The following is a 27156-nucleotide window of genomic DNA, read 5'->3' on the forward strand; positions in this document are numbered from 1 at the left end:
GGAGGAGGAGGAGGAGGAGGAGGAGGAGGAGGAGGAGGAGGAGGAGGAGGAGGAGAAGGAGAAGGAGAAGGAGAAGGAGAAGGAGAAGGAGAAGGAGAAGGAGAAGGAGAAGGAGAAGGAGAAGGAGAAGGAGAAGGAGAAGGAGAAGGAGAAGGAGAAGGAGAAGGAGAAGGAGAAGGAGAAGGAGAAGAAGAAGAAGAAGAAGAAGAAGAAGAAGAAGAAGAAGAAGAAGAAGAAGAAGAAGAAGAAGAAGAAAGAAGAAGAGGGAGGCAGCATGCTGTATGGAAAGCATTTTCCCCAAAAATGTTTCTTAAAAAATAGTATACTTCATTTTAAATACACATGAATATACATTGGATGTTATGATGACTTAGAATGCTATTTTAAGGAAGAATATATTTAACAGTTTCTCCAAATTTGCTGATAAAACTTAATTTACTTATTTCCTGTGTACTTTCCTAAAATGGATTTTTAAATTTCCAAATGATTAGCATATGCTATCTGTCAATAAAAATTTTTAAAAATTAAAAAAAGAAAACAAGACCTTTGTATAAAATATCCCCAGGTCAAGTTTTGAGTCTTGAAGTCAGTGCCTGTAGCATGATGATGTGGATGGCTGAGACCTCAGTTATAAACTTCCTGCTGAAGAACCCTATGTATATGTATATGCCATAGCTATGTTCTTTTGTCTTAGTAATATAATTATTTAATTAGATTTGTTGGTCAGGACACAGATCTCGGAGTTGTCTGATGATTATTTGCTCACAACATGCTCACTACATTTCTCCTGTTACTTTCATATTTTCATAAATGGCGGCAATCATTCAATAAGTAGGCTTTTCAAATTAATCTTTCTACAAAGAGATGGTATACCTACTTTAATCTTTACAGAAAACATAGAAATTTAAAACACACATGGGCACATGCACACACACCTACACATATACATATATACCTACACACACTCACCTACACACACATGCCTACACACACACACACAGTTAAAGAAAAGAAAGAAAAACTTTGATAAAGTTGAAACTAGAAAAAAAATCAGCTTTAGGTCTTCTATCATGACTCATTTATACTCTTGCCTGTAATGTTCGATATTTAGAGCCAGGGTTTATTTTACATGTATGAAATATCTGTTCAGTAGGACCAATTGTGGTGGCTCATACTTTAAGCCCAACAGTTGGGAGGCAGCAACAGGTATATTTTTTTGTTCAAGATGGCCCTTGTCTACATAGGACATAGTGAGTTTTGGTGAACCAGGGCTGCATAATGAAGCCTTACCTCAAAAAAGAAGTTTATTCAAGTTACTTAGAATCTCTATCACTAATTTTGAATTTTAAGAAAAAAATATATTTCTAGAACAATGAGCCTAGGATGATGTTGGAAAAATTCTATTGGAAATTTCACTTTACCAGAAGATATTGATTATGTCATAAGCTTCTTTGCTTCCTGCCTATGTGAAGCTCTGGATGATGTTTGGTCCTATATGGCTATTTTAGTTGGATTTAGGTTTAAAAAAAAACAGAAATTAATTCTTGCATGGCACAGGCTTTAATTTTTTAGGAAAAAAAAATGGATACATTTTTAGCAACTGCTTAAACAGTTGAACCTGAGGACCGGTGCTCTGTGTGTAGCCACTGTGCCAGGTGGCTCTCATCGGGTGTTTTGTGAGGAACCCTGCTTATAGGTTTGAAGCCAGTACATTCAGGATCCCCTGCTGCCCACCTCAGTCTTTCCACACAGAGAGCAGATGGGTGAAGCAGCCCCAGAAGTGACAATGTAGCTTTACAGAGATGCCAGTGTTGGAATAGATGCTAATTGGAGTTGAAGAGACACAGTTAGAGTTGAAAGTAGGACTTCATTATGAAATGGTTTAGAAACTTGTTAAAGCTATTCATATAACAATATTCTGAGGAATCAAAAGAGCTTTAACCCTTAAATATAAGTCAGGAGTTTCAAATTCATGTTGGAGAGAATAGTTCAAGGACAAAATACAGGTCATCAGAACTTCTTTTCAGTTTTCATACACAGCACATACACTTGCATAAAATACTAATTTATTGAGCTATTTAGGTTCCTATAATTTCCATTAAATTCTGTCTGGCATTGTGAGCACAAATACATCTCTGTACTACTTTACTTTGTCTTTTTCTCCCTCAACAACCCGTGGAATGCTTGCACCCTCACCCTGGAGGACCTCAGCAAAGGGGACTATGCTGCAGTTCCATGCTCTGTCTTTCAGTGGTAAGGAGAAGCCTATCACAACACTTACCCAGAAGCCTCTTTACTCCCACGGATCTTTAACTTCAGTCCTACCAGTCACTGTTCCGAGGCCCCTTGGGATGTGGAGAAATCGTTGAGGATGGAGCTTAGTGAAGCTAAATTTGGTGCACTGCTTTGAATCAGGATTCCAGTGTCTCCTATCCCCTTTCTTTCTTATTTTTTGCTGCCGTACAGTAAGGTAACCTCCTCTGCTACACACTGTCCAGCATAATGTCTCCCTTCAACACAATGGCAAAGACAGTGGCATCACGTCATCACAGACTTAAAACTACCAAACAAAATAAGCCTTCTTATGGAACAGATTAATCACAGCTGGTTGTCATAGCAACAACAACAAAAAAGCTTGTTGGCATACTGAGTTATCACTGGGAGGATAAACTCAAATACAAAGGAACATGAAAGTACATTATAAATTAACTTCTGAAAACTAAAAGAAAAGGGAAGATAAGACAAAACGAAAAACTAAAGATAAAGAAAGAAACCACATCACCTCAGTGGTAGAGGGTGTCTCTTTTGTCTCAAACACGACTGACTACAATAGATTATATTGAGAAGGATTTCTGAGAAAATCCTCACTAACAACTTAAGAGGAGGTATCCCATACCTGGCATTGGTTTTTAGTTGACTACTAGGAGGAACATTAATTCCTAGTGTGCGGTAGCTCCATTTAAATTTTCTGTTTTTAATTGATTGTGAATCAATGCGTATCATGCATCCTAATCTCACTCATCTCCTTGTCCCTCTGTATTTCCTCTCTGCCTTTGCTGCACCCCCCCATGAAAAGAATATAAAATAAGAAGAATAATTTTTAAAAATCACATCGTGGAAACTGTAGTGTGTCACAGTGTGTCACACAGTATATCCTTTTTCTACACATCTTTACTTGCAAATGTTCATCTAGATGAGTTTTGAGGTTTGAATCTGCAGGACCACCTTTTCACATGCTCCAGCAGTTCATGTAGGGTAGATATTGGGGTGGAGCAACCCAAAGCCCTGGATCTGGGCCTTCGTGGTAGCTGATTTGGTTAGCATGCCAGCTTTTCTGTGCCTATACTATTAGGGTGAGCTCTTTAGCACAGTATAGGCTAGCTCACTCAGTGACACAGCCAGCAAGGGGCAGAATTATTAGCTCTTTTGCTCTCCTGCCTTTGGGGCCAACTCACCTGCCCACATGCCACCAGGGTCAGCTCTGTGGTGCTGCCCAGATGAGGACAGGACCAGCTCAGCACAGTGCCTCAGGTGGCAGTCCAGACCAGGAACATCTGTATAGCCTTTGGTTGTAAAATGGCCTGGGACATCAACTGCAATAGAACTGACCACAGACCCAGACCCAGTTTCTGGCAGCAGAATGGGCTTGAATATCCCAGTGGCCTTGGGTGGCAGCAAAAGCCACCCAGATCAGCATATACTGCTCTCAGATGTCCACATGGTCTTTGATGGCAGTGCAGACCATGGACATCCATTTGGCCTTTGGTGGTAACCCGGGCTACAGACATCAACACAGATCCTAACTGCAGCAAGTCTAAGGAGTCAGACGTGGCTCTGGGCAGCAGTCCAGGTCAGAACCTCACCATCGCCTCAGGTAGGTGCACAGGTTGCCTATTCCTCAGTGCTATTGAGGCTCCACTTCCACCTTTAGAATTAGAAGATGCTCCACACTTTGGTCTATGACATGTAGAGTAAAGCTGGTACTGCTATGGAAGTTTCTGCTCTTTGGATAGCTTTCATAGTTCAGGAAGGTACTGTGTAGGATGCCGAGGAAGAATAGTCATCAGCAATCTTACACAGCTGCAGACTTTGTAAGCTATGTTGAACAGCCTGGCAAGATAAGGCAATGGGTAAAATAATGATGTAAATGTGATGAAGGTAAGCAATTGATTTCTGATTTAAGACTTAAGGCCTATTCATAGAAGGCAACATGTTTAGCACTGTACTTCCGGACAAGAATTCTTACTTGGGGAACTATAGGCTCCATGGGTGAGCCTACTACTGCCATTTTGCTAAATGCATACAACAGCAAAGTGTCTTAAAAATATGGATCTCTCTAGACTATAGCTACACAATAATGTGGCTATTGGTCTTCATCTGATAATCTTTCTGTGGTGGAGGGTAACGACTACAGAGAGTCACAGGTGATCAATGTGTAAACAGGCATCAATTCAATCGAGTCTGAGCCAAATGAGACATGCATTTCACTCACTCTTCCCTCAAGACTCTGGGAATATCACAAATGAGGGGACAAAAAGATTAGATTCAGAGGTGGACTGGGGTGAAATTCTATCTTCTGGATAAGAAAAGATTGTGTCACTCATGAATCCACCAGAGTTGTGGTCACCTGAACAAGACTTGCAGATGACCAAGCCAGTTAACACCATATCATTGATGGAAAAGGAGTAGTGAGCCCCAATCCCTTGCTGAAGAGCTATCGACAACCTATGGCTTCTAGTGGAAAGAGTCAGATTTCCTGAGGAGCATGGTCTCTGGTTGAATAACCATACTTAAGTTGGTAGCAACATGCATATGGGCAGCATTAATTTACTCAGTGATTTAACAGGGGCAGGGCATAAAATCAGCTGGGACCTATTGGGAAAGGGCTCCAGGAAGAATTGTAATGGGAGGATGAATATGATTGAAATACATTGTATACATGTAAAAAATTCTGAAAAAAAATGAAAAAGCATTATATTAAAAGGAAACTATGGTGTACAGAGGAATGTAGCATACAATTCTAAATAAAATTAACTGTCATAAACAAGTTCTATATTTAGCAAAATCTCCTTCTAGGATAAGTGGACAATAAATTCTTTGTCAGACAAAAAAATAAAATAAAATAAAATAAAAGAAGTCGTTCCTAACTCTGAGTCACCCCTAAAATTATAAGCTCTTAATGAGTAGAGAGAAAATTTAAAAAAAATGAGACCATAGGATGAAAGAAAAAATTATAGAGCAAAATATAGGTAATATTATTTTTTTAAAATCACATTAGTCATTAAAATATAAATCACAACATCATGTGATCTTCAAAACAATGATACCCTAGAGGGAGGCCTAAGTAGATGTCAAGTTTACATACTTCACCTTAGAGTGGTGGAACATTGGTAAGACAAGCACAAAAAAACCACTATGAAATTTATATAACATATGATAAATAAAATCAAGATAGAATCTTAAAAATGAGCCAAGTAACTCACAGGAACTCGAATAAAACCACCAATCAAACAGAAAGCAAAGAATAGATTATATCTAATATACAAAAACTTAAAATTATCTAAATACACAAGACAAAGATTAAAATCAACTCAATAATATGCTCCTTAATGTGCTTTTACAATGAACCACAAATTCAGTGGCACAGGTAGGTAGAGGATAGATGAGAAAGGGAAAGATATGACATGGAAACCTAATTTGTAAAATTTCAGGGTGGTTACAGTAACATTACATAAAGTAGATGTCAAAGTAAATTCATACAGAAACAGGGTTATTGTATAATGGCAGAAGGATCAACCCCTGGGGAGATACAATAACTATAAAATGTGCAGCAAATAACAGAGCCTCAAAAATAGATAAACCAAAACTTGATAGAGCAGAAAGAAGAAATGAGTCTGACACTGTAGGCAGGGATTTCAAGTCTCTTTTCTAAGTGAATAGAAAGCTGTCCAGACAGAAAATTGGTAAAGGCACAGAATACGTGGGTAACACATTCAATGAGACCTCGTGGATATACATGGAAAATCTCACTCAACAACACAGAGACTGCCAAGACCAATGAAATCTGAAGAGATCAATCACTTACACGTTGCTGGGGGAAGTACGAAGGGGTTCCTTGGGGAAGTGTGGAAGAGTATGATAACTTTATCACTGGGTAAAGGTTGATGACGGGAACACAATTTTGGAATTCCACATAAACAAAAATACTAATTCACTAAGCCATAGGCAGGTGTTTTAACTAACATAGTCATTCTTGTCAGCTTTCCATCAATTCTGACTTTTCAGGAACATTATACCTCTTGTTGAACAGCCATATTGGTTTCTGTCAAAGCACAAAAACAATGGCTTCCCACTTTGATTGAATCTCCTTTGTATAACCCCAAACCTAATATTTGGGGATACTGGACTATAATCTCCACTCTGTTCCCAGAAAAATGCAAAGTAGCTGTATAAAATGCATCAATATACCCAATTCAAATAACTTCAAAAGAAGAAAAGGAGATAAGAGTATGAAATAGAAATGGGATAATGAATTATTCTTATGGGTGAGGTAACTACACAAATATATTACAGACAAACCTATATGTTCACAGCTCATATTGATTCCTACAGGTCAACATGATTAGAAAATAAGACATATTACAAGATTAATCTAAAAATTAAGGTAAGAGTGAGAGGCCAAACTTATTCCATCTTGGAACTGGCCTCTGTCTTAAAAGAAAAGAAAAACAAAGACAAAAAGCTTGAGAACGTGGCCCACAGCTGAATCCACTGCACCCAGGTACCAGAAAGGACCTCATAGCTTGTCCTTGGCCAGAGTTACCCCATAGCTACTTCCTAGCAACAGTTAATCAAGGATTAGTCTGATTGTTTCCGATGTATTTTCAGACCACTTGTGATTGTATATGGTCTTGCTTCAGAGCATCCACCTGTCAGCTTACAATAGATATTCAGTTAGATGCTTGCCAGGAGAGACACCTCCTCACTTATTTCCAGTTCTTATAAAACCTTGTCCTGATGAGAGTTTGGGGCAGCTTCACTAAACTGTCCTACGTTCAAACAGTGAGTAAGCCCAAACTCTAGATTGTGATAAAGAGACCCTACTATCATTGCATCAGGTTCACAAATGCTTCATGGCACAACAAAAGCATGTGTGTTAAAATCTGGTCAGAGATTATATGTTTTATCCTGATGCTGCCTCCAGAAAAAGCTCCTACAGGAACTAGACAAAACCACCACAAATCAAAATTTGTTGTCTTCATATAGGAAATAGGAAAATCAAGGGAATCCTAGGTCTTTTTTCATCGTTATCTTTTCCTAGACATTCCCAGCAACAACTAGGGTATTTCCTGAAGTACAGGTTTAATCTACGGAGAAAAAGATAGGGTAGAAGACTAGATTTCCATTACCTTTCTCTTTGATATCTAGCAGTCGTGGGTAAATTACTACTTATTAACACTTTGAGGGGTTGTTTCAAAAGTTCTGGAAGTTTCAGAGCACACACTAGATACAAATGCCTCTTTTCCGTGGAAAATAGACACACAAGAACCTTCGGTTTTAGAGACGGTGCTTCAGAAGGAAGAGAAGCCACTGAAATTTGATATTTTCATTGACTTTAGCTGCAGAATAGTTTAGCAAGATTATTTGAAACTAGATAATTGTCCTTCATGCACATATTCATAACTATAACATTTCTAGCAAATGTGAATAAACCATAAAACTAAACATTCTCAAATTTGGTCACATGAAATTACTGATAGCGTTTACTTCTAGGCTGAAGACTTTGAGGTGGACAGCAATTCTCAATAAAATGTGTCCCATTTTATCCATTTCCATCCCCATTCTTTATGTTTTCCCTATGAGCTAAGGAGTTACATGTGGTCCAAGTTATTTCTCATGCCCACAAGGGGGACCCTTTGTGCCATGGCACCAGAGTTTACACAGCACAGGTTTTCCTTCTAATTATCCATTCTCTGCTATAAAACACAGGGAATCATTTCCCACTTCATTTGCCTCACCTGTGAATCCAGGCTGACAGATACACACATAGCCCGAGGCTCCAACATAGCTGAAGGAGGAAGGCAGGCCAGCAGTGTTTCCATATAGACCCTCTGAGGACAGCTCGACACATTCCCCCCAAAATTGGCAGGGGTTGCTACTGCATTCATTTATGTCTGTCTCACACAGGGCACCTGTGTATCCTGCAGGATAAAAGTTTAGAGAAGCTGCTTAGTCAAAGCTCAGGAATGCCAGGCACATGTCTTAGAAGAGGCTGACCACTGTGCCGGTGCCAATTAGCAAGGTGCCCACCCTCAAAAAAGCTAGCAGGAGAAGCCAATAACAGGATACTACATGGAAGCAGATTCTAGTAGCAATGGATAAGGGATACATAATAAATTTTTTAAAAATGTACGATTTTGGTCAATACTTTTTTAGAAAGGTTTAACCTATGAGGCTTGAAATATAGTAGAATTTCAAGGTAGGCATGATTTAATCTGAACATTGCATAAAATGGAAAACCATTAACTTCAATTTATCATTTTTTAAAATGAAACTTTTAAAGAGAATATCTGAAAAGGCAGCAGGATCCGCATAGCCAACCCCAAGTCCCTTTTGAGTCATCAGCAAGGAAGAAGCAAATCAGCGAGCACTGCTCCACTGCCTCGCCTCGCTATCAGCTCCCACCTCCAGGTCCCTGCTCTGTTTGAGTTCCTGCCCTGGCTTTCTTCATTGGTGGACTAGATATGGAAGTACTAGCTAAGCAAACCCTCCCCTCCACAAGTTGCTTTGGTCACTGTATTTTTATCACAGCATCAGAAACCCTAAGGTACCCTTAAAGGTTAGAGTAAGAAATTGGTACCAGTATAGTGGAGTATTTCTGTGACAGAGATCTGACCACCTTGTTTTGGAGAGGACGATGGAAAGACTTTGGACCTTTGGGCTCGAAAAGCTGTTGGGCATTCAAAGCTTGGTGGACTGTTGTGTGGGAGTTTGGAAGATAATAGAACTGAAAGAAATGCACACATTGGAGCCTGCCTTGTAAAGTTTCAGAAGGAAGTTCGAAAGTCTCTTAATGGCTCTATCGTGGCTGTGTGCTATTTTAAGTTAAGACTCTATGGTTCAGTTTATCTGGGGCAGAAAAATCAGCTGTGGTTAACAAGATACCAGAACAACTGAAGTAAAATCTTTGATATATGTGTGTGTGTGTGTGTGTGTGTATATGTATGTGTATATATATATATATATATATATATATATATAGATTAAACAAGAGACCAGCAGTATTGAAGTGGAATCTTCTGAGAAGTATTTATTTCCTTAGAGTCAACACATTCAAGTTGTGTTTCAGAGCTGACCAAGGTTATACTTTATGCCTGGAGCCTAATTTGGTAGCGTAAGGGTCACCCAAGTGGTACTGGTTTTGAAGGCATGAAGGGGTCATGGAGAGCAGCTGAGTTTTGGCACCATGTCTCAGGGATGGTATCCTTGAAGGAAAGCCCAGGAGAGGGTATTGGTGAGAGTACTTCACAGTTGCAGCGAAGGACCCCAGCATTTTAGAGTTGTCAATTCTTGGATAGCCACCAAGGATAGCAGCAGGTATGGAGTGGAGCCAGCAGGAGCCTAGGACATATTCTGTGTGTTTTGCAGAGGGTAGAGCCAAAGAAGTTGCAGCCCTTTGAAGAAGCCCAGAAAATCATGAGCACATCCCAGATACTAAATATTGAGTGATTTGTATTGTCTTGCTTTGGTATTATTGTGACTATTCACTTATTCTTACCTCTTGAAATAGGAAAGTATTTAACTTAATTTGTTTTAATTTTATAGGAACAAACACTTGAGTGAATTTAGATTTTAAAAGAGACTGTAGGACTTTTTACATTTGTAAAAATGTTTCACATTGTGTTTATACTAAGGTGTGATCTTGGGGATGAACAAGGAAGGCAAAGTTACAACTCAACAGTGATTGCCATGTCCTGCTTGACCATATATAAGGGACGTTATGACACCGCTTGTTCCCCTTGAATAGAGCCAGCAGAGAGTGGGCCTCCACAAGTGTAGCTGGTCGCTGTGGATGAAAGGTTTGTTTTATAATAATGTACATATTTTCACACTCCTCCTTTGAGGAATGTCCTCTCTGTCAAGGTTAATGACACTATAATAATTAGAGACAGCAAGAGACCAGGAGGTGAAGACACTATGTCTCAGCAAAATGGAGAATGCTGTGACCTTCAGGACACCCCTTAAAGCCGTGAGAAAGAACGCTGAGAACATGAGTTTGAAAATATATAACTTCCCAACTGTGCAAAATATAAGGATACAATATGAATTTATAAGGAGCTGCTTCACAGATCTAAAGGAACAGAGGCAGCTGCACTATGAGCCAACTTGTCATAAAGATACAAAGACAGGCAGACAAAAGGCTGGCAGATTTCTGAATTCAAGGTCAACCTAGAACAGAGGGAATGTAGGTCCAGGCCCAGACATGGTAGGAATGGTAATTTCAGGACAGGCTCCCACCCAGCTATCTTATTGTCTGTGCTTATACTTGCTCTCTCTAAGAATCAAGGAGCTGGTGTCATGGGGTGTTGATTCATGGAGTAATCAAAAAGGAACCTGGAATAAAGACTGAGTTGCTATGTAAATAAAAGACTGGGCTTTTGATCTGCAAGAAACGAGTAATCCAGAGAGGTTTTAGATTTGCAAAAATGCTGTCTGAAGCAAAGAGCTAGCTGGGGATCTCCAGAGAAAGGAGAACACAGAGAGAACACTCGGGAAGCAGTGTTCAAGCAGAACACAGCCATCAGCTGGTAACACTTGATTTGACTTTGAGTTGTTTGTTTCGCTGCTCTCAAATGCCCCTTGTTTTAGAACCCTTCTCCAAGCTGAGACTGGTTCTTAGCAAGTGACATGAATGTATGTCAAGCTGACAAGAGGTCAGTTTGTGCTGACATAAAACTATTTATGTCAATTTGCTGCAAGCTAGATACATCATTGAGGATGGAACAGGCTAGTAAGCAGTTTTCCACCATGGGTTCTGCCTCCAGTTTGGTGCCCTGTTAGAGATTGTCACTTTAGTGATGAACTAGATGTGGAAATATAAACAAAATAAACCCTTTATTCCCTAAGCTGCCTTGGTCATGTTGTGCCATCATACCAATAGAAACTCTAAGATTTCCCTTAAAGGTCAGAGTAAGGTCAACGTTACCACCCAGCATGCAGAAGTAGATTATTTTATACCTTCCTAGATTTAGCTAGGTAATTTAATTACAGCTAAGAATTTAAAAATAAATGGCTTACCATTTTATAAGAAACTAAGATATCAAACACAAAAAAATTTCCCTGTGCAATCTGCTTCCATGTCTTTACACACATCTATCTATAAAAATATGGTTATAGTGTGTAGGACGGGCTTTAATATAAATGAATTGTTTCCCATGTTACCTTTCACGACTTACTGTGTTTACTCCCTGTTCACTCTAAGTTCCTATGACAGATCTAACTCATACGTCATCACTAGGAGTCCCAAAATGTGTGACTGTGTAAGCATTCATTTACAGGTTGAAACAAGGTATACAGTGAAATAGTGTGTGTCTTGGTAAAACCTTGAAGTTGAAGCCTGAAAGTGGAGCTTCTGTGTTTTAGGTTATACATGTTTGTCATTGTAGCCAAGATTGACAGATGCCACCAAGGCAGCACCACTGTCATATCACCCACAAGTAGATCTAAATACTTATTGGATATTTGCTGTCACCAAATCACCTCGGATCTTTTGTTGTTTTAGTTATTTTCCCTAGTTACTACCAAGGTTAATAGATTTGGTCCCCAAAATGTTTTCTATCATTTTCATGTTTTATCCATTACGAGGATTATCTTGTTTGCTTGTGCTGTGCGTAGTGTGAACCCCCAAATATAAATGAATCAGGATACTGACATTATGATGGTGGACACTGAATAGCATCAGTTACTCTGTAAGCCGGTACAACAAATGCAGGGAGTCTTTCAAGGGACACAGACCTACAGCCCAATAACGTCTGGAATGTTGACTTAAGTTCACCGAGAAACTTATTGTTAAGGTAAAATTCATAGCCCTAACTCACAAAACTTGGAGATCAAACCATAGCCTTTTTTTTTTAGTTTAAAATAATAAACATTGTTTCCTGTTTTCACATAGGATAACATCCTTAATATAACCTAAGAGCTCCCTTGGATGGGTTCTTTCCACCCCGGTCCGCTCTTCCCACTCTCCCTGAGGATGCTTCCTACCCACAGACTTAACAACTGCTCTCTCTCCTCCTGGGAAATTCCCTTCCAAGCCTTTTCTTGGCCAACTCTTCCTCAGTTTTCAGACTTTGCCTCACGTTACTTTTCTCTCTTACTCGGATCACAACACAATAGAATGCCTTGGTTTCCTGTCAGTTTTCTCAGTCTTTTTCTTCCATTGCTCTTTTGACAACTTTTAATGATGTGTTTATTTGCGTGTATAGTTGCCTGCTTCAACAGATTGTCAGCTCCACATAAATAGGGCTGTGTGTATTTTATTCAACACTTCACTACCCAGCAATACATAAATAGTTGACCTTCAATCAATGGCTGAGTGAGAATAAATAGTACTAATTAATGGTTAAAATGACAACAACTGAATTAAAACCTGCTCAGTGCATAACTAGAGAATTAACTATTAATGAGCCAGTAATGAGAAAACAATATGATTGCTCATTTTGTAACCCTAATAAACTCTTGAGTGGATCCTATTTCAAATAATAACTACAGCATAAATCTTCTTTCACCATAGTATAATATATTTATTTTATGTAACCCATGGGGCCTTTCTCAACAATCTGAAGAAGAAACTCAAGCATTGGATAAAGGAACTAAGAAACAGGTCAGATAGAGCTCTCACAGTTCTTTATGGTGCGCTCCCCAAAGAACCCTTCGTGTGTCTTCAATGAGAGTGCCTGCTTTTAAAACACTTTCACTTCATACTTACATACTTATAAACTACTACTAAACAATAGTCTTCACAGTAGGTTGCTCTGTGTCAGGATTTGTTTGATATAGTGGACTTTCTTTAAAAAGGAAGGAAGGAACGGAGGAAGGAAGGAAGGAAGGAAGGAAGAGAAAGAGAGAGGGAGAGAGAGAGAGAAGGAAGGAAGAGAAAGAGGGAGAGAGAGAAAGAAAGGAAAGAGAGAAAGAAAGAAAGAAAGAAAGAAAGAAAGAAAGAAAGAAGGAAAGAAAGAAGGAAAGAAGGAAGAAAAGAAAGAGAGAGAGAGATAAATTAAGAAAGAAAGATGCACAGGCTGCTTGTAGTTTTCTTTTTGTTCTAAGACTCCAGACTCACACACCAGGCAGGTTAGGAAGAGATTTAGAACTATAATAAATCCTTCCCTGCTTTTCCGGCTCGTGCATTATCTCATTCAATAGGGAACATGGGGGAAGTCCTGATTTATGTGTTTGCCGGTTCTGTCCACACCACCGAGGCTCTGGAGGGAATTTTAGTTGCTGTTCTCTTTAACCAGATATAAATAGACTCCTTCAGTCAAGACCGCAGTCAATATTTTTAACAAGTTTCCCTATAAATCTCTGTACAAAGAAACACCACGAGACTGGATCAGATCCTCTGGGCATGTGGATTGTTTGTTTGTTTTGTTTTGCTTTGTTTTGTTTCATATTCAATTCCATCTGAGCATCTGTGATAAAGTTTTGAGATACTTCTAAAAAATTATTTACTTTTGAAATAAGGACTTTAGACAAATGCAGCCGTGATTTCTGCCAACGTGTTCTTTAGGACTGTTTTTACCATCAGAGCAATAGTTTGTTTTTTTTTTTTTTTCCTACTTATAAAAAGGTTTGTAGCACTGAATCTCATTATATACAACAGCGAGCAAGGGTACAAAGGCATCCTTACTTTTCTACCTAGGGTAACACACCATCCACACAGTGATCTCAGACAGATACCCGGATTTGGATTAGTGCTAAATATACCCATGTAGTGTACCTCTTACATGACTCTTCTGGCCACTGTTAGGTATTTTTTCATAGATGTGATTAAAAAAAATACCATAACATATAAACAAATAGTTTTGTATCCTAGAGACTATGACAATAGGGAAGGCTTGGGGGGGGGCTCACTCAGAGGTGGCAGAAACCTGTAGTGGAAAGGACTAAATGTTAGAAATAATGGACACTATGCCCCTCCTTAGAATTGGGAACAAAACACCCATGGAAGGAGTTACAGAGACAAAGTTTGGAGCTGAGACGAAAGGATGGACCATGTAGAGACTGCCATATCCAGGGATCTACCCCATAATCAGCTTCCAAACGCTGACACCATTGCATACACTAGCAAGATTTTATCGAAAGGACCCAGATGTAGCTGTCTCTTGTGAGACTATGCCGGGGCCTAGCAAACACAGAAGTGGATGCTCACAGTCAGCTATTGGATGGATCACAGGGCTCCCAATGGAGGAGCTAGAGAAAGTACCCAAGGAGCTAAAGGGATCTGCAACCCTATAGGTGGAACAACATTATGAACTAACTAGTACCCCGGAGCTCTTGACTCTAGCTGCATATGTATCAAAAGATGGCCTAGTCGGCCATCACTGGAAAGAAAGGCCCATTGGACACGCAAACTGTATATGCCCCAGTACAGGGGAACGCCAGGGCCAAAAAAATGGGAATGGGTGGGTAGGGAAGTGGGGGGGAGGGTATGGGGGACTTTTGGGATAGCATTGGAAATGTAATTGAGGAAAATATGTAATAAAAATATTTAAAAAAATAAAAATCTCTCACTTCCTTAGTTTTATTTCACTCAACTAGCTTACACTAAGCAGTAAGAGAACTCTTTGTAAATCAATAGGTCAGGGTATGTGACTCCCCTGACCCATGTTTGCAGTGTACACAAGTGTCTCTGAGCTCTGGCTGCTGTTCTCCCCATCCTCACTTCCCCACCACCAGCCAACACAGTCAAATGGTCTTCAACAGCCACCCAAAGTTCTATGGTGGGACAAGGCCCCTTCAATGTGCACCTACAACATTTCTTCCTTTCCATTCCCCCTTCCCTCCCTCACTTCCTTCCTAAAATAAATAGCATGCTGCTTGATGCTAATCATATGGCATAGAGTGATCAATCCCATTTTACTAACTAGTTAGTGTTTGTTGAATGATCTCTATGTTCTAAGCGGAGCTAAGATTCGTACATTTCATTACTGGATTTTGTTTTTTTTTCTAAAACAACTCAAGGGGGTGAACACTATTGTCAATGCCTTTTTAATGAGTGAACTATCAGTCTGAAAAGTAGCTGTGTAACTTGTTCAAAGTCTTTGAGTCAGTGAGTCCATTTATGATATATGTTCAATCATATTTTCTAAATGGTAATATTTTCTTTAATATAATTTCATGATAACTCCTTAATGTACCCAACTTCTATTTTAGCATACTATACTACTGTCAGAATTACATATGCCCTTTTGGCTCCCAGATACTTTTAAATGTGTCATTCACACTGAATTTATTGTGATGAGAATACAGAATGATATAGTTTTTTATTAAACCAGTATTTGATAACATAACAATGACCAGAGGACAGCAGGTATCTCCTATTCATTTTTTGAAACAGGAAAACATAGCATACTGAAATTTGCAAACCAGGGAATTCAAAACTCCTTTTTGTTCATTGATCAAAAGTATTATTCAATATTCCCTAGACAATAAACATTTCTTAACCAGAGGCTATTACTAACTGGATTGGCTCATCTCATGACTGCTTTCCAATACAGGGTTAACTCTTTTCTTTTTTTTACAAGAATAAAAAAATCAGTAGAAACAGTGTTAGATACACAGTTAGTCTATTTTATACAATATGGAGTATTCATAAGCTTTCAATATTTCTTAGTGGATTAAAAGAGAACAGAGGGAAAATACTATAGTTGCCATTTCTATTAACAAAATCTTATTAAGAAAATTAAATTTAAAAACACATTAAGTTGTTGTCCAGAATAAATAAAATATTTTCCACTTACCAATAATATTTCTCAGTAATTGGAGGGAGGGTATCAAAAAATATTTCTCAAGTACTACCATCTGCTTTATGATGGTTCTTGTAACATCTCTACTCTCTAGGTATATGTTTATTTCTCTAGGTTTTTTTTTTTTATGTGCTTAACCTATATTCTTGTTGATCTTATAAGAATGCCCATTGTATCCTTTATATATTGGGGGAAGCATTTGATAACATTGTCTGGGCAGCATAATTATAAGCTTGACTAACTTCATGAATTACAAGAGCAACTCTTAAAAGGTTAACACATTGCTTCTATTTATTTCTGGTGTCTGGAAAATAGGTAGATGATGAAAACAAACCTGGCGAATGTTTCTTCAGGAAAACTATGTGGAGTTCAGGCTTCCACTGTCATGTTTCTGAACTTAGAGGGGTCCAGTCATTACTGGTGCTGGGGTTGTAGGCCTTATACAGTGTATAGTATAATATCAATACTACGTGGACAATGATGAGTGCCACTCAAGGAGTAAAGCTGAAGAAAGTGTTGGCTTAGTAGCTTTAATGACAATAATTTTCACTTTGCTTTCTATGAGCAACTTGTTTCTACTGTCAGTAAAAATGAAGAAAAAAAACCAACAAACAAAAACCAAAAACCCGATAAAGTATTTGTCACTTACCAGGCCGGCAGTGACAAATATAGCTGTCAACAGTATCTTCACATGTCGCGTCGTTGTGACAAGGCTTTGACCAACAAAGAGGAATCAAGGACTCACAGTGCATCCCTGTGAATCCACTACCTGTGCAGTCACAGTGGTAACTGGAGAGCAAATGAAATTTTCACATCAACTCTTGGTCATCTTGAGATCAACCTTTATCTTGTCTCCATTTATCCATCAACGTGACACAGATGGTGGAGCGTTCATACTTACCTCAAAAGCACCATGGAGTTATCTCTGTAGACCTACATGGTTATGTGTTTTCACATCAACACCTTAGTATTATTGACTTGAAAAGTGACATGAAAAGATTCATGTAATACTATTTGGAAACTTTTTTCAGGCATAAATAATACTATGACACTTGCGAGATTATTATGGTAATTAAATATGTATAAAGGATAGAAACACCATCTCTTGCATCATCCCTTGTATATCAGGATACTGGGTTACAATTGAATGGTAAAATAAATATAAGTACTCATAATTAAGTATATTATGATTACGGTGTTATTTTTTATTACATGAATATTTTAGTCTATTTCCTTTTTTTAAACCTTTTATTGACTCTTTGTGAGTTTCACATTATGCACCACAGTCCCACTCATCGGCACATCTCACTGTTCCTTCATATCTGCCCATCCTCCACAAAATAACACACACACACACCACCACCACCACCACCACCACCACCACCACCACCACCACCACCACCACCAACAACAACAACAACAACAAAACAATCAAAGCATGGAAAACATATCATGGTGGAAACTGTAGTATGTCACAATGTGTCCCACCATATATCCTTCTAACCACACATCTTCACATGCAAATGTTCATTGCAATGAGTCATTTGTCTGGTTCCAGATCTTTGGCTTCTGTGACACCACCAATATTGAATCCTCACTGGGACTCCTCCCAGTTATCCTCTTGTTGTCGTGGAGATCCTGCAGCTTTGGAATAACAGGACTGATCTTTTTGTGCATCCCAACCATCCATAGATGATATAGATTTTGGGGTGGGCCAACTCAGAGCTTTGGATCTGGGCCTGGGTAGTAACTGAGCTGGTTAAACCTCTGGCTCTACTTTATTGGTACCACCAGGGTGAGCTCTCCAGCACTGCTCTGTCTAGGCCACCCAATGCTGGCATAAGCAGGTGGCAGGGTCAGCTCTTCTGCTCACATGCCCTTGGGACTGGCTCACCAGTACCCATGCTTCTAAGAGCCAGCTCTACTATGCTGCCCAGTTGAGATGCAAGGTGCAGTGCCCATTCTCCCAAGTTCTGCAGCCTGTGAAGAGCTGGGCTACCCTTGGGGCTGGCTCACCCGTGCCTTGGCCATGAAGGCCACCTCCACTCTGTTGCACAGGGAAGTGCAGGGCCTGCTCTTCTGAGTGTTACAGTCAAGGAGGGGAGAGGGCTAGGTCTCCTGCTTTCATGACCACAGAGCCAGCTCTCCATGGTTACTGCAGGGTATGTAGGAGTGGAGAGTGATGTCAGCTCTCCTGTTCTCATAACCCTAAGGCTGACTCAACCACACCTCAGCCAACAGGAGCTACTCTACTGTGTTGTTTAGGTAAAGTGCAGGGCCCACTAGCCAGAGTTCTCAGCTTGTGAAAGATGGGGCCAGCTCTCCAGAGACCTTCATGCTGTGAGGGGCAGGGCCAGTTATGTGAAGTCCCTAGACATCCACGTGATCCCTGGCAGCTGTCCTAACCAGAGACATTTCCATGTTTGAGCTTCATACATTTTCATGCATGAGCCTCAGAGATTATTACAGACCCCTGACCTCTGCTGCTGTGTAGCCATGGATTCAAACCTGGTTCTCAGAGGCAACTCTGGCTGGGACCTCATCATGGCCCCAGGTGGCAGGGCTGCCAACTGACAACAGGCTATCCCTCTCCACCCTCAAGTTTCCAGTTCCATCTGTCTTTATGATGCTCAAGCTGTTCCACTTCTTTAACTCTCACCTCTGACCACCACACACTCGCACATCGTGGTTGCTCCCACTGCAGCCTGAGGTGTGTAGCTGCCAGGCCCCTGGGTAACTTCCTCCATCTGTGATACATGATGTGTCAGCAAGCAGGGGTCTATGCCCTGCCTGTATCAATCAATGGAATGTAGGTCTTTGGGTAGCATGGCATACTTGGTGCACAGGTCTCTGTCTTTCTCTTTCCACACTGTGCTGCCTGGGTTTGATTTGATTTTTATGAGTCTTAGGCATTGCTTTGGCCACCAAGGCAGGGATTAAACCAGGATGAACAAAGGCATCTGCTCTGGCCCTGACTGATGTAAGAACACCACCATCCACAAGGTGTCTCTTTTCCCATGGTGGTGGTAGTGAGAGAGGGGTCTTTCTATTTCTAATCATTCATTGACTAAATCTAAATCACGGTGTCACAAATCAACCCACTGGGGGATAATTGTTGAGTTTTTAATTTAAAGTGGCTCTAAATTGAGGTGATGCCTCTTTCTTCAAGAGTTTAGGGTTGTAAAAATTAAAACGGGGCCTGCAAACTTATTGAGGTAGAAAGGGTATCTGGAGGGGCTGCTTCAACCACGGGACACTTATAATCCAGTCTCTGTGGCTGTGTATATTTACCACCAAGCACTGATACTGGACTATTTAAGGATCTGGAAATGACAGATGTTGCAGGGACAAGGTTTTTATGACTCAATTAGTTTAAAAAAATCTGCTCATAGTTTTTGTGTAATTAGAAATACTAAAAACTAGGACTAGAAAGAATGTTTAGCACATGAAGTCGCTTGCTGTGCAAGCCTGGGGGGTTGAGTTTAATCCCCAAACTTACACACACACACAGAGACACACAGACACACACACACAGACACACACACACACACACGTGAATGTCCATAAACAATAAGGATTAAAATATTAAACTCTACTTTATGTGCGGTATTGCAGACACATGTTCTATATTAAAGGAATGCATCTAAGTTCACAGAATTAAAGATTCCATTTAAAAGCTCCTTTGGTATGCAAGCATCCATTTGCTCACATGAATTATAGGAAAGATGTTAATTTTTAATTGTGTAAAAATAATCTCAATCCTCTCCCAAGTTAGGTATTAGGAGATATAACAATAAAATTAAGAAATAAGTCATTTCACCTTTAAGAGTAGAGAATGAAAGGCACTCCCTCTTGGGTGGGTTGGTGGAGGGGGGAGTGCGAGGAGGGGGAGGGGATAGGGGGTTTTTGGAGGGAAAACCAGGAAAGGCGATAACTTTTGAAATGTAAATTAAAAGAAAGAAAGAAAGAAAGAAAGAAAGAAAGAAAGAAAGAAAGAAAGAAAGAAAGAAAGAAAGAGGAAGGAAGAAAGAAAGAAAGAAAGAAAGAAAGAAAGAAAGAAAGAAAGAGGAAGAAAGAAAGAAAGAAAGAAAGAAAGAAAGAAAGAAAGAAAGAAAGAAAGAAAGAGCGAGCGAGCACAAGTTTCCAGTGTGTTTGCCTTCCCACGAGAACCCAAACCGCTGTGTTATCTGCTGTGATGCTCTCTGGAAAGAACAGTATGCACTGCAGAGGGTTTTCACTTCCTTGGAAGTTTCAGCCATTCCAACCCTTCTGTCTCTAAGTGTCCAGTAAGCTGTCCCCAGGAGTGTAGACTCCCAGCAAAGGCGTATTATTTGAGTGCTAGGAAAAGTCAGATCAAATTATGGGTTGTGATTTAAAATGGCATTTCATAGTTTTAAAAAAGAAACGTGCAACTTTATTACTCTATTTAAAAATATTACTATCTTATTAAGTAGCTTACAGATATATCTGAAGCACACGTGCCTTTTCTTGCACTCTTTGAGTTTCAGTAATTTTGAAATTAGATTTGAAGTTATGAGTTTCTTTGTGTGTGGGGGGGGAGGGGAGGAGGTTGTGTACACATGCACTATTGGGACTTGAACTCATGGCCTTGCACACACTAGGCATGTACTCTACCACTGAACTTCATCCTCAGCCACATATCTGATTTATTAAATAGAGGAAAAGTCATTTTGTTTCTACTTTTGGAAAACATTAATGATGTGAACTCTTGGAAACCTCTGTTTACTACAGATTCATTATTACAATTGAGGAACTGTATATATTACAGCTTTAGAACAGTAATTCTCAGCACGCTTCACACTGAGCAAGTATCAAAGGAAGGAATTCTAAGTTCAATGCTATGAAATATTTTTCTGCACTCCATAATGCAATATTCACAGTCTAAGCAAATATGACAATGTTCTTTACAGGGATATATTATTTGATGTGAACTTGGCTCTCACTATATAAATTCATTATATTTATCACATGAAGATAAATACTACAATGCAGAGTTGCCCATTTCCCTGAAACCAATGAGAGACTTTCATTTGGATCAGAATTGAGTTATACTTGGTGGTATTATGCCTTGTCAAATATATTCACCCAATTCTCCAAATAGTTAAAAAGCCAAGATATGTCAATTTAATACTATTGCCCTTAGAGGAGTATTTATCGACAAATTCCGAAGGATTTATTTTTCCATTTGATTGGTTTGCTTACTTTCATAAATATAAACATTATGTTCACAATTTAAACAGTTGATAGCATTGCTTTTGCAACTTCCTTATCAGGATGTTTACTACAGGGTTTTACATGGGTTTTGGATGTTGGTACTTTTCTGATATCTACAGTTCTCAATCAATTACAAGAATGCCTTGGAAAACCTTCACTCAGGACAGATGTCAACCAAAAAATATTCTTAAGTAAACTCAGAATTCTGTAACTTTTCATTACTTAAAGCAAAATCCAATTCACGACTCAAATGAAGGCTAGGAGAGCTTGAAGTTCACGACAGTTGTACAGTAGACCTTGGTCTCTGTAAGCCTACCAGTCATCTACGCAACACATACCTGTTTCTTCCATCCACACATAGACCTCCATGGAGACACGGCTGACTTTCACATTCATTAACGCTGAGTTCACAGTGCTCTCCAAGGAATCCAGGTGCACAGTCACAGGAGTAGCCCCCTGGAGCGTCCTGACATGTGGCACCGTGGAGACAAGGCTGGGATCTGCATTCATCAATTTCCAACTCACAGTTCACGCCTATGAGAAAAGCCAACACAGAAAGCCAGAAAAGTTTTAGCAAAGTGAAAATATTTTAGCTGTTTGGCAATATTTTATTTACTAAAGCACTTGTCAAATGTTATGTTACCCAAAATAATTCTCCTCCTCTACTCTAATTGCTATTCACTCGGTGTGCTTGTGGGAAGTCGCACAGAGTGGGGCAGCTGCTGCTTGTGAGGATCACTGCCTACAACAGCTTGTGACTTTGTTGTCTGTGGAAACAAATAAGTTATTTTTAGGACAAAATTATTGTTAACTGTACTTTTGTTGGAAGACTAAATGCACTGGTCAATGTGGTTTTTTTTTTTCTTCGTTATTTTATTCCTTCATAACAGTTTAGTTAGGCTGCATACAGAATAGTGGTAAAAGCTTAGACAGACTGGTTTGGTGTCTTAGCAAAACCAGCTACTAGTCCTGTGTTCTGGTCGGTCAGTAAAGAAACTTTAAAGGCCCAGAAAAGGGCTGCCTGTGCTCATACATTCTTTATTACTGTGATTCTAACCCAGGATAATAAACCATGTATTAAAACATTGGCAGATTCCAAAGTGGCTCAGCAATAGTACTAAGTGTGACTTTGTTCTCTTTTCTTGATCTAAGTTGCAGTAGAAATGTTCCAACAGCATATGCTATTTATAACTGTCACTGGATTCTATAAATATCAAAGTTAAAATGTCATCCCTCCCCTTTAAGAAGGAGAACATTCTATCAGTAAAACTTGAAACTTGTCCAATATCATTAGGCCCTACCCTCATTGACTATTATTTCCTTCATGACCCTCAGCATTCGCCATCATGTCTCCCTACCCAACCTGTCTCTCAAAACCACTTAATGTGAGATCTTTAAAAATACAAACATGATTATGTTAATATTTGCTGAAACATTTTAAATAGCTTCTCCCAATCTCTCCAGAATAAAACAAATTATCTTTAGAATTCAGAAGGACCTTCTAAAAGATTGAAGCTAACACTGTCTGCTGTGTGTGCTTGCAACTATTTGGCCTGTCTCTCACCCCACATGGATGTGCCCTTGACTAGTAATGCCTTATCCCTTATCCATCACTCTCAACTTTCAAAGAGTGGGGTTGAGCGGAGCAAGATTCTGGAAATTACAGTTAAATTCTCCTATAATCCTCTGATGCTGTCCCTCCATTCCCTCAACATAACCTGTAATATCAGTGTATTTATCATTTTCTTATTTGTTCTTCTTTCTATGTCTTTGATGTCAGTGCTTGCTATTTTCTGTGGCATTGAGCATATTTTCTTGAACAAAGTACATGATCAATTAACTTTGAATGAATGATTGTTGCAACTTTGTGTTACTCTATTCCTTTCCCCTGAACAATGAGCTGGTAAGCCAGGGAAATGTTTCTCAGTGTGACAGTAATGCTGGGTCTACTGTCCCACAGAAACAGTGAAGCCAATTTATGGCTTCAAGAGATATTTGAAACAAGTCATGTTTTCTCAAGGACTGTCCTAAACTTTTGATACACATTTGCAGATATTTGTCCCTTATTATGTAGCTTTTGACAATTGGAGTTCTGTGTTAACATTCTCTGCCACTAGATAATAGACATCCTGTGCTATCAGTATGGAGCAGGTCTCAAACCAGATGCTGTCCCCATCACCCACTGCAACAGGCAGAGAGCACAGGACACAGGCAGGGTAGCCATGACACCGCACTCTGAATACCTTGTCCATTATCTACATAGCCCATGCTTTGCAGATAATTGTGCTCCAAGTTTATGATCCTAAATTTCAGATTCCAGGTAATAAAAGTGATTATTCCCAATGCACTATGTTTCTTTCGAATAAGAATCTTGCTAGTTCAGGGAAAAACTTCCTGAACAGAACAGCAATGGCTTGTGCTGTAAGATCGAGAATTGACAAATGGGACCTAATGAAACTCCAAAGTTTCTGCAAGGCAAAAGACACCGTCAGTAAGACAAAAAGACCACCAACAGATTGGGAAAGGATCTTTACCTATCCTAAATCAGATAGGGGACTAATATCCAACATATATAAAGAACTCAAGAAGGTGGACTTCAGAAAATCAAATAACCCCATTAAAAAATGGGGCTCAGAACTGAACAAAGAATTCTCACCTGAGGAATACCGAATGGCAGAGAAGCACCTGAAAAAATGTTCAACATCCTTAATCATCAGGGAAATGCAAATCAAAACAACCCTGAGATTCCACCTCACACCAGTCAGAATGGCTAAGATCAAAAATTCAGGCGACAGCAGATGCTGGCGTGGGTGTGGAGAAAGAGGAACACTCCTCCATTGTTGGTGGGATTGCAGGCTTGTACAACCACTCTGGAAATCAGTCTGGCGGTTCCTCAGAAAATTGGACATAGTACTACCGGAGGATCCAGCAATACCTCTCCTGGGCATATATCCAGAGGATGCCCCAACTGGTAAGAAGGACACATGCTCCACTATGTTCATAGCAGCCTTATTTATAATAGCCAGAAGCTGGAAAGAACCCAGATGCCCCTCAACAGAGGAATGGATACAGAAAATGTGGTACATCTACACAATGGAGTACTACCCAGCTATTAAAAAGAATGAATTTATGAAATTCCTAGCCAAATGGATGGACCTGGAGGGCATCATCCTGAGTGAGGTAACACATTCACAAAGGAACTCACACAATATGTACTCACTGATAAGTGGATATTAGCCCCAAACCTAGGATACCCAAGATATAAGATACAATTTGCTAAACACATGAAACTCAAGAAGAATGAAGACTGAAGTGTGGACACTATGCCCCTCCTTAGAATTGGGAACAAAACACCCATGGAAGGAGTTACAGAGACAAAGTTTGGAGCTGAGATGAAAGGATGGATCATGTAGAGACTGCCATATCCAGGGATCCACCCCATAATCAGCATCCAAACGCTGACACCATTGCATACACTAGCAAGATTTTATCGAAAGGACCCAGATGTAGCTGTCTCTTGTGAGACTATGCCGGGGCCTAGCAAACACAGAAGTGGATGCTCACAGTCAGCTACAAGGGCTCCCAATGGAGGAGCTAGAGAAAGTACCCAAGGAGCTAAAGGGATCTGCAACCCTATAGGTGGAACAACATTATGAACTAACCAGTACCCTGGAGCTCTTAACTCTAGCTGCATATGTATCAAAAGATGGCCTGGTCGGCCATCACTGGAAAGAGAGGCCCATTGGACATGCAAACTTTATATGCCCCAGTACAGGGGAACGCCAGGGCCAAAAAGGGGGAGTGAGCTAAATACCTAATAAAAAATGGAAAAAAAAAAAGAATTCTGAAGGAGCAAAATACAAAAAAAAAAAAAAAAAAAAAAAAAAAAAAAAAAAAAGAATCTTGCTAGTTCGAGGCTCCTTCTGTAAATCCATTATACAGTTACTTTTTAAAATTTTTTTATTAGGTATTTTCCTCATTTACATTTCCAATGCTATCCCAAAAGTCCCCCATACCCTCTCCCCCACTCCCCTACCCACCCACTCCCCCTTTTTGGCCCTGGCGTTCCCCTGTACTGGGGCATATAAAGTTTGCAAGTCCAATGGGCCTCTCTTTCCAGTGATGGCCGACTAGGCCATCTTTTGATACATATGCAGCTAAAGTCAAGAGCTCCGGGGTACTGGTTAATTCATAATGTTGTTCCACCTATAGGGTTGCAGATCCCTTTAGCTCCTTGGGTACTTTCTCTAGCTCCTCCATTGGGGGCCCTGTGATCCATCCAATAGCTGACTGTGAGTATCCACGTCTGTGTTTGCTAGGCCCCTGCCTAGTCTCACAAGAGACAGCTATATCAGGGTCCTTTCAGCAAAATCTTGCTAATTTATGCCATGGTGTCAGTGTTGAATGAGACAGGGATGTAGGCATCAGGGAGTTATCAAAAGATGAAATACAAATGGCTAAGAGAAAGTTTAAACACATTTAAAATCTACGGCTATCGTGGAAATTAAAACTAAAATTAATTTGAGATGTCACTTAAACACACTCAGAGTAACTAAGATAAAAGAAGTGATAACAAGTGGGTGTGAAGAAAGGGTGCACTTTTTCACTAGTGGTGGGTGTGCAAAATGGTGCAGATTTCTCAGAAATTAGTATGTAAATTCTCCAAAAAGATAGAGATAGATTTACTTTATGATTCTGCTATATCATTCTCATGCATACACTCAGTGAAGGCCACATCCTACTACAGAGATATCTGCTCATCCATGTCCATTGCTGTCATGATCACAGTAGCCAGGGGGTGGAAACAGCTTAGATTCCTACCAACTGATGAATGGATGATGCAAAAAAAAAAAGTGTAGCATAGTACATAGTGCAATAACATTCAGCTATTAAGAAAAATGGAATCATACAACATGTGGGTAAATGAAAAGAGCTGGAAATAATCATTCTGAGGTAGGTAACCCAGACACAGAACAACAAATATTTCATGTTTTCCTTCATTTATTGATAGTACATTTGGATATTCAGATTATCATATTTCATTTGGGCTATTCCTAGAGGCCATGAAATTAGTTAACAGTCATAGGGAACAAGCTGTCAAAGGGAGATAGAACACAGAATAAAGGGTTGAATGAGAATAATGGAACAGGAAAGGATAAATTGGGGTGGGAATGATAGGGCAGGGTAGAGGAGGAAATACGGGAGGGATATATAACACTAAAGCTCTTTTGCAAATGTGATGTGGAAACCTACTGCAGAAAATGTTTTTGCACATCATGGTGGCAGAAGCTTGAGGTGGCTAGTGACATTACCCATGCAGTCAGGAAGCAGAGAGTGATGACGTAATCGAGTTCGCCTAGCTTTGTCCTTTTAATGACACCCAGGATCCAAACCCAGAAAATGGTACCATACACTTTTATTGTCCAACCTCAGTACCCTAATCAGTAAATTCCCTCATAAGCATGGCCTGAGGTTAATCTAACCCAAATAAAAACGTGTATATTAGGTGATTCCAGAGTCTGTCAAGTTGCCAATGTACCAGCAACACCAGCATCTTGTGGCAGGTGCACATTCTAGAGCCTTGTCTCAGATCAGTGGAATCAAAAGTTGAATTTCTATGACCAGCTCTTCAGCTAAAGTACTAAAGTTTGAGAGCCATAGGTACACATTGTAAGTTCATTAAGTTGGAACTATCTCTGGAAATTATATGTTTTTCTTAAAGGCATCAAAGTTTCTCTGAATAAAATAAGTGTGAAAATATTCTTTGAAAAATGGTGACCCTTCTGCCTAATCAGTAGCACGATGGCCTTTTCCTCTTATGCCCATGATAACTCTTCTAGGTGAGGTCCTAACCTTTGACACTAGGAATTTTATGCCTTCTTTTAAACTATAAACT

General features: G+C 39.6%; 1 protein-coding gene across 11 annotated transcripts in view; it reads right to left on the reverse strand.

The window, feature by feature from the left end:
- Positions 1 to 27156, reverse strand: part of Crb1 (crumbs family member 1, photoreceptor morphogenesis associated) — a 202668-nt gene that overhangs the window by 129904 nt on the left and 45608 nt on the right. For 8 of the 11 annotated variants that reach the window (XR_001783143.2, XR_001783142.2, XR_001783144.2 and 5 more), the window contains exons 3-5: positions 21599 to 21794; positions 16675 to 16814; positions 8019 to 8201 (exon numbers count right to left, since the gene is read on the reverse strand). Coding sequence is in view for 7 of the 11 variants with exons in the window: in XM_017319071.2 (XP_017174560.1) it covers positions 8019 to 8201; positions 16675 to 16814; positions 21599 to 21794 (519 nt within the window). In the remaining 4 variants the exon portion in view is untranslated. Of the gene's footprint in view, positions 1 to 2281; positions 5010 to 8018; positions 8202 to 16674; positions 16815 to 21598; positions 21795 to 27156 lie in introns of those variants that run through there. The other 3 variants (XM_006529217.4, XM_030251879.1, XM_006529224.4) reach the window with 3 other exon arrangements.

Source organism: Mus musculus, chromosome 1, assembly GCF_000001635.26.
Source record: "Mus musculus strain C57BL/6J chromosome 1, GRCm38.p6 C57BL/6J".
NCBI classification, from domain to species: domain Eukaryota; kingdom Metazoa; phylum Chordata; class Mammalia; order Rodentia; family Muridae; genus Mus; species Mus musculus.